The 15231-nt window shown below is 43.5% G+C and overlaps 1 protein-coding gene across 5 annotated transcripts in view; it reads right to left on the reverse strand.

The window, feature by feature from the left end:
• Nucleotides 1-15231, reverse strand: part of LOC138783500 (collagen alpha-2(VI) chain-like) — a 108773-nt gene that overhangs the window by 35236 nt on the left and 58306 nt on the right. For all 5 annotated transcript variants that reach the window (XM_069958275.1, XM_069958273.1, XM_069958274.1 and 2 more), the window contains exons 14-17: nucleotides 14420-14473; nucleotides 11782-11817; nucleotides 1434-1496; nucleotides 832-894 (exon numbers count right to left, since the gene is read on the reverse strand). In XM_069958275.1, coding sequence (XP_069814376.1) covers nucleotides 832-894; nucleotides 1434-1496; nucleotides 11782-11817; nucleotides 14420-14473 — 216 coding nt within the window. The remainder of the gene's footprint in view (nucleotides 1-831; nucleotides 895-1433; nucleotides 1497-11781; nucleotides 11818-14419; nucleotides 14474-15231) is intronic.

Here is a 15231-nt window from a genome sequence, read left to right on the forward strand (position 1 = left end):
TAACATGTCAGAAGTTTGTTAAATGACAGCTACACTTTAAATCATTGCTTCTCAAACTTTTTTTACTGGAGCCTCACCCAACAGACCAAGGCAATGCCTGGGCCTCACCAGACTGACCAAGAGGATGCCTGGGCCTCACCATCTGTGGTAAAAGTCCATTTAAAAGCTTAAAATAATGCTAGGGCTACCTTTCACCCATCTCCCAAGCTCTATATGCTAATAAAGTACAAAAAAAATTAATAATGTTGCTTAAATAGAGATTTTTGCAAACAGCAAAAGGACTGTGTAGATTATAGTTACTGTTGTGAAAACTGGCTCCCCAGCTGGGCCTCACCAACAACTAGGGGGTGCCTCACTGGTGAGGCCCGCCTCACAGTTTGAGAAGCACTGCTTTAAATGATGGCAGCCTTGTACTGACTCCTATTAGTGATTGGCTAATTCTAACTACAATTATATCCCCATTTATAAACGGGTGTTCACACTTTTGCAACCACATTATTTTGGTTCTTTATACAGATAATGGGTAAACTTAAGGCTATGTTCATACGCTATCAAAATGAAAGCTGTTTTTATTGGACAGCTGTCATTTAATGGCAAACAACTGACATTATTTTAAAACAACGGCCATTATTATACTAGTACCGGGCGTTAAATGATGGCTGTCCAATAAAAACGGCTGTAATTTTAGCAGTATGTAGGCTTTTTATATTCACTGTATGCTCCAATGTGTGCAGTGCATCTAATAGAAATACTGGTAATAAAAGGGACAAGCCTATACCATAACACTATGGAAAATATTATATTAATCTGCAAAAGAGACAATATACTTACTGTTCCACCTTTGTGTCCTCTTTCACCTGGTAGTCCTCTCTGACCTTCTTGTCCAGGATCTCCCTTTTAATACATCATATGTATAAGGTTTCTTTGCGTAGTTTTTTAAACAGAACTTACTTTGCTCTTGTAAAACAATGCTTATTGACAATAGACTGAAACTGACTTGTATAACAATGACCGTGAAGCAGTGATCACTAATGGTGACCTGTTTTCAAGTTAAGCCACAAATGTTGAATTGTATTGAGGTCTGAATTCCTTGGACACCTGTGGCTGCTACATTCTTGTTCTTTCTATGACACTATTGCCTAGTCTGTTTGGGGCAGTGTTAGTTGTATAAAAAAGATACCAGGGCAGCCCTGAGAATCACTGTATTTCTAAATAGCTGCCTGTTGATCTTACTCCATATGGCCATTGTGTCCTACTGTTAGATCATAGTAATGTTGGTTTTACATGGCTGTAGTGCTGTTATTCAGGATTCATATCCCACTAAAACAACATCTGCAAGGAGTTTGTACGCTAAGGGGTTGAATAGTTGTGTAATGAATTGTTAGCATTTTAGATAGAAGTCTGATATATAACAAAGGGGTTTAATATACAACCTGCTGTCCTTTAGCACCCAAAGGCCCACGGGGTCCAGGGAGGCCATTATCACCTCGAATTCCCTAGAAAGAAAAAAATAAGACTAGTCAGTATTAGGTAGCTATAATACTCTACACCTGAATATATTGTATGTTCATACATGTGATTGAGACAAGGTTTAGCACCTTAACTATGGCTTTATTAGGATTTCATTAGGGCGTGTGATGGTGCGTTTACACAGATTTATCTGACAGATTTTATAAGCCAAAGCCAGGAATGGATTTGCAAAGAGGAGGAATCTCAGCCTTTCTTTTATGACCCGTTCCCTGTTCATAATCAATTCCTGGCTTTGGCTTCAAAGATCTGTCAGATAAATCTCTCTGTGTAAACACACCATAAGGGTCCATTTACACAGAAAGATTATCTGACAGATTAGCTTCCAAAGATTTGAAGCCAAAGCCAGAAACATACTATAAACAGGGATCAGGTCATAAAGGAAAGCCTGAGATTTCTCCTCTTTTCAAATCCATTTCTGGCTTTGGCTTCAAATCTTTGGCAGATAATCTGTCAGATAAACTTTGGTGTAAATGGACTGTAAAATTGTTAAATAATAATAATTCTGAGTGAATGTAAAACAAAATAGAAATAATAATAACATTAAGATAACTTACTTTAAAGCTAGGTTCCCACACAGTACATTAAAAGAAAAATAGGTTGTAGTTTGAGGTGAAAAATATGGCCTTATTTTTTAAGGGCTTGTCCCACGAGAGCAAAGCATTTTTAAATAGGTGTGGTTGTATAGAAAACAGTAAAAATGCTTACCTCTCCATGCTTCCCCTGGTGTCTTGCTGCCATTTCTTTGGTGTCCCCTGCTCAGCCAATCACTGGCCACGGCGCTTAGTTATTGATTGGCTGAGCAGAAATCTATACCTCCTGAGTTCAGTCAGGTATAGATTTCTGCACCTGCCGTACGGCAGGCACAGGTTAGGCCCTGCGCCTCTATTAACATGCTGCACACCACGCCAGAACACCTTTTTGCTGGGGATCCAATGTATAAGGATATATAAACCATACACCATTTTCCTGATGTGACAGCCAAAGAAGACCTCCAGCATTAAAAGATTTTTTTTAATAAATATTAACTACAGATTTTAATCAATACTTTTTATCATTTATATCTGCTCATTTTGCCTAGGCTGCTTGAAACCTACATTTGTCCCAATAATACATCTTGAACGTCTAAAATATCTCCTCTGTTGTGCATTATTACTCTCTTCAGTTCACTCAGTTCCTGCACAGATTAGGAGGTACAGGCAGAACTGAAAATGACGGATAAGGGTAGTTTATAATTCTCTGTATGTCTGTGCCTTCAAGGCTATGTGGGAACTGAGCTCTGCATAGAGACAGACAGGTACTGCTGGCATTCAGCTGTGTCTGAGTGGGGTCGTCTTTTGCATGATGTTGGAGGCACATATGCACAGTGGAGGGGATTATTTGGGCATGTAATACATCTCTTTCACATTACATAGGTAATTGTGTAGGTATTATCCAGCAGCCTACATTTACACCAATGTACCATCCCAATTAATGACAGGCAGGGCAGGGAGGAGGGCTGATGGCAGTCCCATGCTCTTTCATGACTCAGCCTGCTGTGTCTTAAGATGGGTTGTATCTGTAAAAAAGTAAAAGTGGATTTTTTGAAGAAAGTGTGCATTACCCCTTAGACAAAGCAGGCAGATATGCATGATGAAAAATATTTTGTAAAGTCTTTATTTTTCGCCTAAACTAATGTATTCTGTTTTTTTCCCTCCATCTCCCAGAAAACCCCTTTAGACTTTGTACATAATTGTTATTATTGTGGAGTAATAAAAAGTAGTTTTATAAACATTCTTTTTCAACTCTGGCAGTAAGGAATTTATTGGTTGCCAAAAAGTATTAGTAAGCATAGTTAACACCTGTTCCACGGCTGCCCTCCCATCTTCCCTACACTGTTGCTTGCTGTCAAAGTTTTTATCTAACCACAGCTGCATGTGAGACGTTCAGCCACAATATCCTGGGAAAATACTGTGTCCATTCCCCAAAGTAATCTTTATTATGAGAAAGAGACTGCATGCAACAGCTGACAGTAAGGATGGGCACAACAATTTTCCACCGGATAGGACAAATTATGTTACACTGTAAAAAAAATAAATAGAAAAAGCAATCTGCTCATCAGACAAGGGATGGCAAAGAGCTAATTAGAGATCAAGTTACCGAAATAAATCTTTGTCTATAAATACCAAAGATTTTATGTACAGGATTCTTGTGTAAAGAGACTTTAGAAAGATAAGTGGAAATGAGCTAATGTGGGAAGACAGTGCTAACAGTGCTAAAATAAAATAAGCACATCCACAAGCAAATTCACACAAGTCAGTCTGACATAAATATCAGTTTTATGACAATGTTAGGACTCGGGCTGGGCGTTCGCCTCGGCTTCCATAGCAGCCATATGTTTTTCACTAACTCTGCTCTGCTGTTCTGTGTTGTAGCAGAGGCCAGGGTTTCACTCCCCTGGCTGATCAGCTTAGGTGTTGTGTGTGTTCACTAATTATTGACTGACAGCTGACTCACCAGTTAGATGTCTGTATCTGGGCAGGACCTGGAGCCTAAGCCCCAATCGAGTCTGGGGCTGGGACTCCAGGCTCCATAAGTATCAGCCCTGAGCTCTCATTCCTCGCCTGCGATAGTACCTGGTTCACCCTAGAGTTACTTGACCTAGCCTTTAGTCTGTATTTGATTCCTGGTTACCTGACTTCTGCTATTAACCCTTTGACTACCCCTTTGGACACGATTTTGTACTGTGCTGCCCGTTTGGTATTTGACTTGGACTTCTGACTTCTCCTTATTGTGTTTTGTCTGTCTTGTATTGTTCTGTGTTTCACTCAGCCAGCCTAGGGACTGCCGTCTAGTTGTCCGTTTGCTATTTTAGAGCATCTGAGGCAAGAAGGTAGGGACAGCGGGTGGGTGCCAGCTTCAGGGCTCACCTGTCCTTGTGTCTCCCTGTCCCAATCCTAACAGACAGACTCTCCTTAAGGAGAACTAATATCCCTTTGTCACACATTGATAGGCCTTTCACTAGCCAGCCAACACCCTGCTCTGCACTGAAGAGGGGCAACAACCCTGAAACAGCTGCCTGCAGTTGGGAAATCTTTCCTTTTGAGAGATTGTTTGGTTTGATTTGTTCTAAGACGCCTAAATGGGGTGAACACTGACTTGAAAGGACACCACTTTGTGATGTGCATATCCTTCTTTCCCAGAATCAAATCCAATGGAGCAGTAATGTCATACATCTTTATGGCGGACCTTAACCCCTAGACAACCCTGGGCATACCCGTATGTCCATCGGTCGCTAGGGGAGTTTAGAACCGCTGCGATCCCCGCTGCTGCTTGTAGCCCGGGACTGTGGCCATTAGTGGGCAGGGTCCGATTGCCGTGCCCGCTAATTAAAGGGGTAAAGCGGCGCTAATCATTTATTTACAAAATAACACACATTGCAAAGTTATACAACTTTGTAATGTGTGTTATGTATGTAAATGGCCCCCTTCCCCGTGTTACCCCCCACCCACGCTAGACCCGGAAGTGTTGGTGCATTATACTTACCGCATTCGTGGGACAATGACGTCATCTTCGGGAGGCTGGCCGAACCGCTCCATCCGTCCCTCATGCCGGCCCCCCTATGCCGCGTCACCAGCTGCTCAGCTGAAATTGGCTGAGCACAGTTATGCTCAGTTATACTCCATCCGTCCCTCATGCTGGCCCCCCCTATGCCTCGTCACCAGCTGCTCAGCCGCGATTGGCTGAGCACAGTTATGTTCAGCCAATTGTGTCTGAGCAGCTGATGACGCGGCATAGGGGGGTTGGCATGAGGGACGAATGGATCGGTTTGGGCAGCCTCCCGAAGACGACGTCATTGTCCCAAGATGGCGGACGGGGGTCGACACAAATGCGGTAAGTATAATGCACCAACACTTCCGGGTCTAGCGTGGGTGGTAACACGTGGAAGGGAGCCATTCACATACATAACACACATTACAAAGTTGTATAACTTTGTAATGTGTGTTATTTTGTGAATAAATGATTAGTGCTGCACTACCCCTTTAAGTATCCAGATGCAGCTGTCAAAGTTGACAGCTGCATCTGAATACTAGATTTCCTCAATCCCTGGTGTCTACTGGGGGGCATCTCCCCCCCCGCAGCGACGCTATCGGGGAGGAGCAATCCCCGTGTCCGGCACTTGCCGGGGTCTGCGCCGTAATGGAGCTGATTCCGGCTCGGCACTCTATTGCTTTCGGCTGCAGCAGCCAAAAGCAATAGAGTGCCTATCCAATGATCTATGCAGTATTACTATACTGCATAGATCTCAATGAGAGATCAGTGTACTTACACTAGAAGTCCCCCAGGGGGACTCCTAGTATGAGTGTAAAAAAAGTGTTATTAATAAAAAAAAAACCTCCCGTAATAAAAGTTTGAATCACCCCCCCCTTCTCCCATGTTATAAATAAATAAGCATCTATTATATCGCCGCGTGCGTAATCACCCAAACTGATAATTTATTTCATTCCTGATCTCGCACGGTAATCCCAAAGTCCAAAATTGCGCATTTTTGGTCGCATCAAATCCAGAAAAATTGTAATAAAAAGCGATCAAAAAGTTGCATATGCGCAATCAAGGTACCGATAGAAAGTACACTTCATGGTGCAAAAAATTACATCTCACACAGCCCCATAGACCAAAGGATAAAAGCGCTATAAGCATGGTAATAGAGCGAATTTAAGGAACATATATTTGTTAACAATGGTTTAAATTTTTTAAAAGCCATCAAATAAAGTAAAAGTTATTCATGTTACATATCGTTGTAATCGTAACGACTTGAGGAACATATATAACAAGACAGTTTTACCCCAGGATGATTGGCATGAAAAAAAAAAATAAAAAATAAAACAAATGTTTTTTTTTTTAATTTCACCACACATTGAATTATTTTCTGCTTTTGCAGTGTACTTTATGAAAAAATTCAGCCTGTCATTGCAAAGTACAATTAATGGCGCAAAAAATAAGGGTTATGTGGGTTTCTAGGTGAAAAAATGCAACTGCTATGGCTTTTTAAGCACAAGGAGGAAAAAATGAAAATGCAATAATTTAAATTGGCCCGGTCCTCTGAGGCCCCCTTCACACGTCCGGAAAATCTGTCCGGATTTCCTATCAGGAAATCCGGACGGATTTCCGGACTCATAGGCTAACATTGGACACGGACACCCTTCCGGATTTTTCCGGAAGGGTGTCCGTTCCGGAAAATAGGACCGGATTTTTTAGATCCTGTCCTATTTTCGTCCGGAAATCCGGCACGGACGCCCCCATAGAAGTCTATGGGAGCGCCGGAATCACGGGCATTTTCCTGATGTATATCAGGAAAGTGCCCGTGATTCCGGAATGGTAGAGAGCCAGGACCTCACCACGGGGCCGACCACCCGCCCGCTCCGATCGCCCACCCGCCCGCTCCGATCGCCCACCCGCCCGCCCGCTCCGATCGCCAGCCTGCCCGCCCGCTCCCATCGCCCGCTCCGATCACCCACCCGCCCGCTCCGCTCGCCAGCCCGTCCGCCCGCTCCGATTGCCCGCCCGCTCCGATCGCCCGCACCCCCCCTCCCGGAAACTCACCACCGGCCCGCCGCATGCTCCGGACCTCCGACCGCTGCCGCCGCCCGGATCTCTGCACTGCACTCTGCCCGGACCTCAACCTCGCTGCCCGGACAGAGCAGGATCCAGGACAGGTGAGATTACCCCTTTAGGACTACTACTCCCACCATGCTCTGATGGAGTTGCCAGGCCATGATGGGAGTTGTAGTTCTGCAGCCTGTGGCCATCCAGGTTGCAGAAGTACAACTCCCATCATGGCTCTGCTGACAGGCCATGATGGGAGTTGTAGTTCTGCAGCCTGTGGCCATCCAGGTTGCAGAAGTACAACTCCCATCATGGCTCTGCTGACAGGCCATGATGGGAGTTGTAGTTCTGCAGCCTGTGGCCATCCAGGTTGCAGAAGTACAACTCCCATCATGGCTCTGCTGGCAGGCCATGATGGGAGTTGTAGTTCTGCAGCCTGTGGCCATCCAGGTTGCAGAAGTACAACTCCCATCATGGCTCTGCTGGCAGGCCATAATGGGAGTTGTAGTTCTGCAGACTGTGGCCATCCAGGTTGCAGAAGTACAACTCCCATCATGGCTCTGCTGGCAGGCCATGATGGGAGTTGTAGTTCTGCAGCCTGTGGCCATCCAGGTACACTAGGGCTGTGTGGGTACCTGTAATTTATGTTGGCATACTAGACCATCTCATCAGGAAATCCTGAAGGTTTTTCCTGATGGTTTCCTGATGGTAAAAACGGATTACTGTCAGGAAATCCTGATACTATCCTGATGACATTTGAGGTCTCCTGATCAGGATTTCCTGACAGTAAAAACTGACACGGACGTGTGAATGGGGCCTAAGGGTTAAAGTGTACCTGTTATTTCATGTTAAAAAAAAAAGCTCATATACAGTTATGGCTACCTCTCTTGCTGCTGTCTGGCAAATTTCCCCACATTCCGCAGAATTGGTGCCCAGATATTTCCCCCTTATTACCTATTTGACATTCAGGAATGTACTCATCATATGATGCAGCCTGTCAGCGGAAACTGAACAGGCTACATCTCTCACTCGCCCCTACACATGCTTTTTTAGTGCAGAGAGGACAACAATACAGCTTGGGATTCGATAATAATGGTAACCCACCCTGCGGCCAGTAAGCCCTGCCCCCACCAGTACACCCTGTCCCCACCAGTAAGCCACACCCCCATAGTACATCTTGCCACTTACTGGTAAGCCTCACCCCTGTCGCTACACCTCACCACCTGCCGGTATGCCCTGCTTGCCAGTACAAGTGTCCCCCCCCCCCCCACACACACATACTGACCTGTTTATTCTGGTCTGTGAAAGTGCTTCTGCTCTGGCACCTACAGTTCAAACATGTACTGTAGGTGCATTCTTTCAGCGATTTCACCATGCTGTGAGAGGCTTAAACGATGGCATAGCGAATTTTTACGTACGATGTATCGTTCCGTCTAAACGCTGATCGTTATAAAAAAAACATCGTTCATTCAAAATCGTTAATTGTGCGATCAGGCGAATTATCGCTCCGTGTAAAAGTACCATTAGGGAATAATAGGCTCCACCTCTTTGACACCATTTACAGCCCAAATAAAGTTTTTCCAATGAAAATAAAAGCACACACTTAGGCTACAAAGGTATGTTCTGAATGTTTTCCTTGATAGCTATGCAGCAGTGCCACCAGCTTGGTAAGTGTATCCTGCCGTTCAAAATTGCAGATTTTGGTCATATTACATATAGAAAAAAAAGACCAAAAAGTTGCAAGTGAGGTACTGATAAAAAGTATAAATATAGTCTGAAAACATGAACCCTCAAATACTTTAGAAGTTCAATAAATACCAGTTATACAAATTTCCTATCATTGTGATCATACCGACTTGAGTAACATAGATAACATGTCCGTTCACCACACAGCGAACGGCATTAAAATATTTTTAAAAAAGTAGCTTTTTTCAATTTTGTTGCATAAATAATTTTTTTTTTTTGGGGGGGGCAGGGGTTTGAAGCATAATTAATCAAAAAATTAAGTGTGTCGCTGTAAAGTACAACTGGTGTCTCAAAAAATAAAACTCGGTTGGGTCGGTTGGTGATAGAAATGTAGGTTAAAGCGGCACTATCAGCAGGTTCTGCCCAGAGAACCTGCTGATATGCCCTAGAAGCTGCTTACCTTAGTAGTAGAGATAAGCGCACTGTTCGGACTTTTGGTCCGACAGCATCGGCGCTCTCTCATTATGCCTGAGATCCCGGCCGCATAGTTGCGCTCCCGGGAATATGCGGCCAGGATATTACAGGGAATCCATGGTGAATTCCCTGGAATATCCTGGCTGCATATTTGCGGGATCGCAACTATGGGGCTGGGATCTCGGGCCTAATGAGAGAGCGCCGATGCTGTCGGACCAAAAGTCTGGCGGTCAGCTCATCTCTACTTAGCAGCAGATTGCCGTTCATAACATCATCCTCCTCCCCCGCATTCCTCTGAAATACACTAATTGCCCCTATGCAAATAAGGTGCTTAGGAGGATTTGGGGCGTCTCCCCCCTGCTCCGAGCACCACTGTGTGCCGCCCAGCCCGACCCCTAATGTGCTGCCCAGCCCGCCCCCCCGTACCGCCCACTATGCATATTCATATATGCATAGTGGACTCGTGAGAGTGCAAGTGCCGGGAAGATGTCCCGTCGGAGACATCTTCCTGCGCATGCGCGAATCGGCCAGCTGTCTGACGCTAGAAGAATCCTCCTCCTCTGCCACCAAGCTCTTTTCATCGCTGAAGTCACTGACATCAGTAAGTCTACATTTATGTTTGTCTTGTCGGTGTGTCCCTGTTGAGAGATTGTTTATGCTGTGGATGATGAGAGTGTGCATACATGCAGTGGATGATGGGATTGTGGATGATCGGAGTGGATGAGGGCAGTGTGGATGATGGGAGTGTGAATAAATTAAGTGGATGACACTCCCATCATCCTCACTCCCATCATCCACACCATAAACAATCTCTCAACAGGGACCCACTCACAAGACGAACATAAACGTAGACTTACTGATGTCAGTGACCTCGGCGATGAAAAGAGCTTGGCCGCAGAGGAGGATTCTTCTAGCGTCAGATTGACGGCATATTCGCGCATGAGCAGGAAGATGCCCGTCTCCGACAAGACATCTTCCCGGCACTTGCGCTCTCACGAGTCTACTATGCATATATGAATATGCACAGTGGGCGGTACGGGGTGGGCTGGGCGGCACATTAGGGGTTGGTCTGGGCGGCACACAGTGGTGCTCAGGGCAGGAGGGAGAAGCCCCAAATGCTCTTAAGCACCTTATTTGCATAGGGGCGATTAGTGTATTTTGGAGGAATGCGGGGGAGGAGGACGACGTTATGAACGGCAACCTGCTGCTAAGGTAAGCAGCTTCTAGGGCAAATCAGCAGGTTCTCTGGGCTGATAGTGCCGCCTTAAATATGAGGAGAAAATAACACAACCCCTGGTCATCAAGGGGCTAAAGGGTTTATCCAGAAATTCAAAAAACACAGCTATTTTCTTGCAGAAACAGTACCCCCACCTGCCTCTGTGTTGTGTATGGTACTACAATTCAGCTCCATTCACCTTAATGGAATTGAACTGAAAAATCACACCCAAGAGTTGTGTTGTTTCTGAAAGAATGCGGCATGTTTTTCTAAGCCTGGATAACCCCTTTAATTAATCAAGGTCATTTTAATAGCAGCACTTTTCTTCTACTTACTCTTTTACCTCCTATGGAAGCAGTGAAGTAGTATTTAGTTTTTCACACATTGGTCCTGCGCTCTGCTTTATCTTTTGCTAAAATGTATTTTTTGTTTATCTGAGGTTGTATAAACCTAATTTTAAGGCATTATAAGGATCAGATTTCTATTATATGCTAAAACACAAAACAAAACAATTCAAAGATGGTGCACTATCTTTTCTTTTCTTCCCATGACTGTAATCTCAGTGGTGTACAGTATTACACTATGGGTCCATTTACACAGAAAGATTATCTGACAGGTAATCTGCCAAAGATTTGAAGCCAAAGCCAGAAACAGACTATAAACAGGGAACAGGTCATAAAGGAAAGCCTTAGATTTCTCCTCTTTTCAAATCCATTCCTGGCTTTGGCTTCAAATCTTTGGCAGATAATCTGTCAGATAATCTTTCTGTGTAAATCGACCCTATATCACAAAAGTGTTGGATGAAAGTGGTTCCACAGATATTGTGTAAGTTCTTCAGCCTCTTTAATATTTGCTGCTGCTTATCCTGCAATATCCATACTTCTAGTAGCAGCAGTGAGAGGAACTTCAGTGCTGCCCCATTTAAGTGTAAATTAGAATGACTGCAGGATAAACAGCGGTAAACATTGAAGAGGCTGTGGTGCTTCCACAAATGTTGTATCCCCTTCAAAGAGCTGACCATCAGAGGGTGCCATGCCAATCTGATATTGGTGGCCTGTAAAAGTAGTAAATCCTATACATGTTTGGTATTACCATAATCTGGTGATTTTGAATGCAAAAATTTAACTATAATAACTATAATTTACCAATTCCCACCAGAAAGCCTTACAGAAACTTGGCTATTTTGAAAATCTTGGCGACCTCGAGATGCCTTTCATTAAGCCCATAAATGACATAATCAGTGTAAACTTCTTGTTGCATATACTAGACAGGATATACTATTCAGTTCATACCTGGTCACCAGTAACTCCAGCACGCCCAACTTTTCCCTTAAGAAAACAAAATGCATTATTAGTATAGTAATGGCAACATTTTAATAACTCAGATTTCAGAGAAAATTACAATAATTCAGCAGGAAAGATTAAACATTGAAACAACTGATAAATGTTAATGCGGTTTATCAATATGAAACACACTCTGTGGGCGAGTTCACACATTCAGGGTTTTTTTTTATTAGTGGAACCACCAAGACATTTTCAGTGGAAAAACGTCTGAAACGTCTTAATTAAAAACAGATGTGTTTTTTTTTTACCTATTTTACAGCCATTTTTTGTTTTCAATATGCTACAGAAGAAATCAATAGTTCAGGCGATTTTAAGAAACTTTGTAATTGGGTTTATTAGACAAATATGCCATAACCTGCATGTAAAAAGCCTTTTCCCAGGTCCCCCCCTCCTCTCCTTTCTGTCATCCACTGCTCAGAATCAGGAAATCTCGACTTTTTTTTTTTTATCAGTCGGATCTGTCTGTTCTATGAAGAGGGGAGGGGGAGGGGGAAGGAGGGAGATTAGTAGGCAGCTGAGAGCTGAGAACAAAGGATTGCTCAGCAGAGGAGCTATTCAGAGCCCTATTCAGAGGTCAGAGAGGTCAGTAGTGACTGCAGAGGAGAGAGCCCATGATGTGAATGTAAATTAACTCTTTGTTGTCCTGTTTTGCTGCTTCTACTTTCTCTCCATAGGAAAACCATGAAGACAGGGGGAGAGCTTCAAACTGCTTTTTCATGATAAAAATTCATTTTAATAAATAAACCCAATTACAAAGTTTCCTAAAATTGCCTGTACTATTGATTTCTGCAATAAAAATTTTAATGACAGTGACACTTTAAAGGCAAATGTGCCTCCCCATGGCACCTTCTCCTTGTCTGAGCCCTGCTGCCTCTTATTGCTTTGTTGTAGTACTGAAACAGAATCAGGCTAGGTTCAAACTATATTTTGTGAACGTTTCTACTTCAACGTGTTTTTTTTTTGGTCAAGGTTTTGCCTGGCACATTTATAGCTTTTTAGATGTAGAAATCAAAATCTATATTTTTAATACACCTAGGTCAGAAAAAAAGATTTGATTTTCAGAGCCATCACATGCAACTGGAAACTGGAGTTAATTACAGGATCAGAATTCTGTAAAAAGTATTAAGAGCTATCTCACACCCTTTTATTATTCAACTTCTATGTAACGGATGGACCAGACACAAGGAGCAGAACCCCTGGATCACTGAGGAGTGCTGATGTATTTTCTCTAAGGAGCAGAACCCCTGGTTTTCACCAGAGCCTACCGTAAAGCAGGATGGGCTTCGCTGTGGGAAACTCCCAGATCACTGCCCTTAGAGAAGGGCCCTGGTTGACCACCAACTTAAGAAATGAAGGAGTACTGGAGCCTGGCACCAGATGCTCTTCTTCTGTGGTCAAACTCCAAAATGCAATATGAAGACGTTATTTAGACTGGAGCTGAGCAGGGAACTAAGAATGGAAAGAGATCCAAATGGCTAGAAGGTCACTAGGAAGCCAGGAAGTGGCAGACAGCCAGGGAGCACAGACACAGTTTGCTGACTGAAGTACACCAACAAATAAGCACAGAGGTCCGAAGGTGATGGCTATAAATACCTTCAGGTGATCGACCTAGAGGGAGCCAAATCCCCCAGGAAGCCTGCCCAGCACAGGTGAGAAGATGCTAGAAGACAAGCACACTAAGAAGGAGCTGGAGAGTGAACAGACGGAAGTGCGCCCTGCAGGAGGTTGGGGATAACGGACATGACTGTGTGCCATTAAGATTATTTTTCACCTTCACCAATTGTTTTTCTCCAAATATTACATAAAGGCTATGTTCCCACTTCAGGAAAGGAAAGGCGGCCATCTCGTAATATTGACAGCTGCAAATAATGATCATGATCATTATTTGTGGGTGTCAATTTTACAAAACAGCTGCCTTACTCTGCCATGTTCCTGGAGTGGGAGCATAGCTAGAGATGAGCAAACCGAACCTGCCGAACCAAGATTCATTTCGAACTTTGCAAAAAATGTGGTTTATTACCAAACTTTCTGAAAAGTTTGGAGGGGTTTGGCAAGATGGCAAGGCTCATTCTCACCTGTCTGCAGTCCCCTGGTGATGGGGCAGCATCTTTACTCAGGAGTGGCAGCCTGTTCAGCCAATCACAGGCTGATGAGGACGGTAGAGCACTATGGCCTGTGATTGATTGACTGAGCGGGCTGTCACTCTTGTCTCAGGAGTGACACCCCTCACAGCCCGCAGTGCTCTCCCACTTTAATCAGCCTGTGCTTGCCTGAGCGTTGGGATGGGACTGGGGAAGAAGGAACCTGAGGGAGCACGGACATGTAAGTATCAGGAGCGGCCTTTAGAAACTGCATTAAAGAGGCTAAAAACCTGCAGTAGTTTAGCTGTTTTAATTTGGTACGTTAAAGTTCGGTTTGGCACAAACCCAAACTTTACATTAAAGTTCGGCAAACCTGCTAAATCGAACTTTTGAAAAGTTCGCTCATCTTTGAACATAGCCATAGAGACCTACTTTCAATTCATCCAGTTACTGATGATCATCTTTTCAGTATAGACTGTAATGAAAAAAAAATTGTGTTCACTCACTTTTATTCCTTTAATTCCAGGAAGACCTGTATTTCCTCTGTAGCCAGGAGGACCCTAAGATAACGGTAAATTGATACGTAAGTTAAAGTAATGCTGGCTTATCAAATGAATAATTAAAATATATTACCTTAAAGGGGTAGTCCACCCAAAAATTTTTTCTTTCAAATCAACTGGTGCCATAAAGTGCCAGAGATTTGTAATTCACTTCTATTAAAAAATCTTAAGTCTTCCAGTACTTATTAGCTGCTGTATGTCCAGCAGGAAGTGGTGTTTTCTTTCCTGTCTGACCCAGTGCTCTCTGTTGCCTCCTCTGTCCATGTCAGGAACTGTCCAAAGCAGGAGCAAATCCCCATAGAAAACCCCTCCTGCTCTCCAGACTGGAAATAATACAACTTCCTGTTGGGCATACAGCAGCTAATAAGTACTGGAAGGCTTGAGATTTTTTAATAGAAGTAAATTACAAATCTCTGTCACTTCATGGCAGCAGTTGATTTGAAAGAAAAATTTTTTGGGTGGACTACCCCTTTAAGGACCCATTTAGGTGGGGTTTACATTATCAGGCTATGTTCCCACTCAGTGTTTTAGTTTGTATTTTTATTTTGGATGAGGTTATGTTCTCACACTGCTATTTCATCCATTTTTGTTATTGGTCTGTGTTTTTTTTTTTTCCAAGCAGTTTACAGCTAAAAAGCTGTTCAAAATACTGTGTGTGAACAAAGCCATGGGCTAGATTTACACAGTATTTTTAGCATCATTTTGGTCAGGAATTGAACCAACACAGAGGGAAACTATAATGAAGATTTGCATCTCTT

Source organism: Dendropsophus ebraccatus, chromosome 2 (assembly GCF_027789765.1).
Source record: "Dendropsophus ebraccatus isolate aDenEbr1 chromosome 2, aDenEbr1.pat, whole genome shotgun sequence".
In the NCBI taxonomy this organism is placed as follows: Eukaryota; Metazoa; Chordata; class Amphibia; order Anura; family Hylidae; genus Dendropsophus; species Dendropsophus ebraccatus.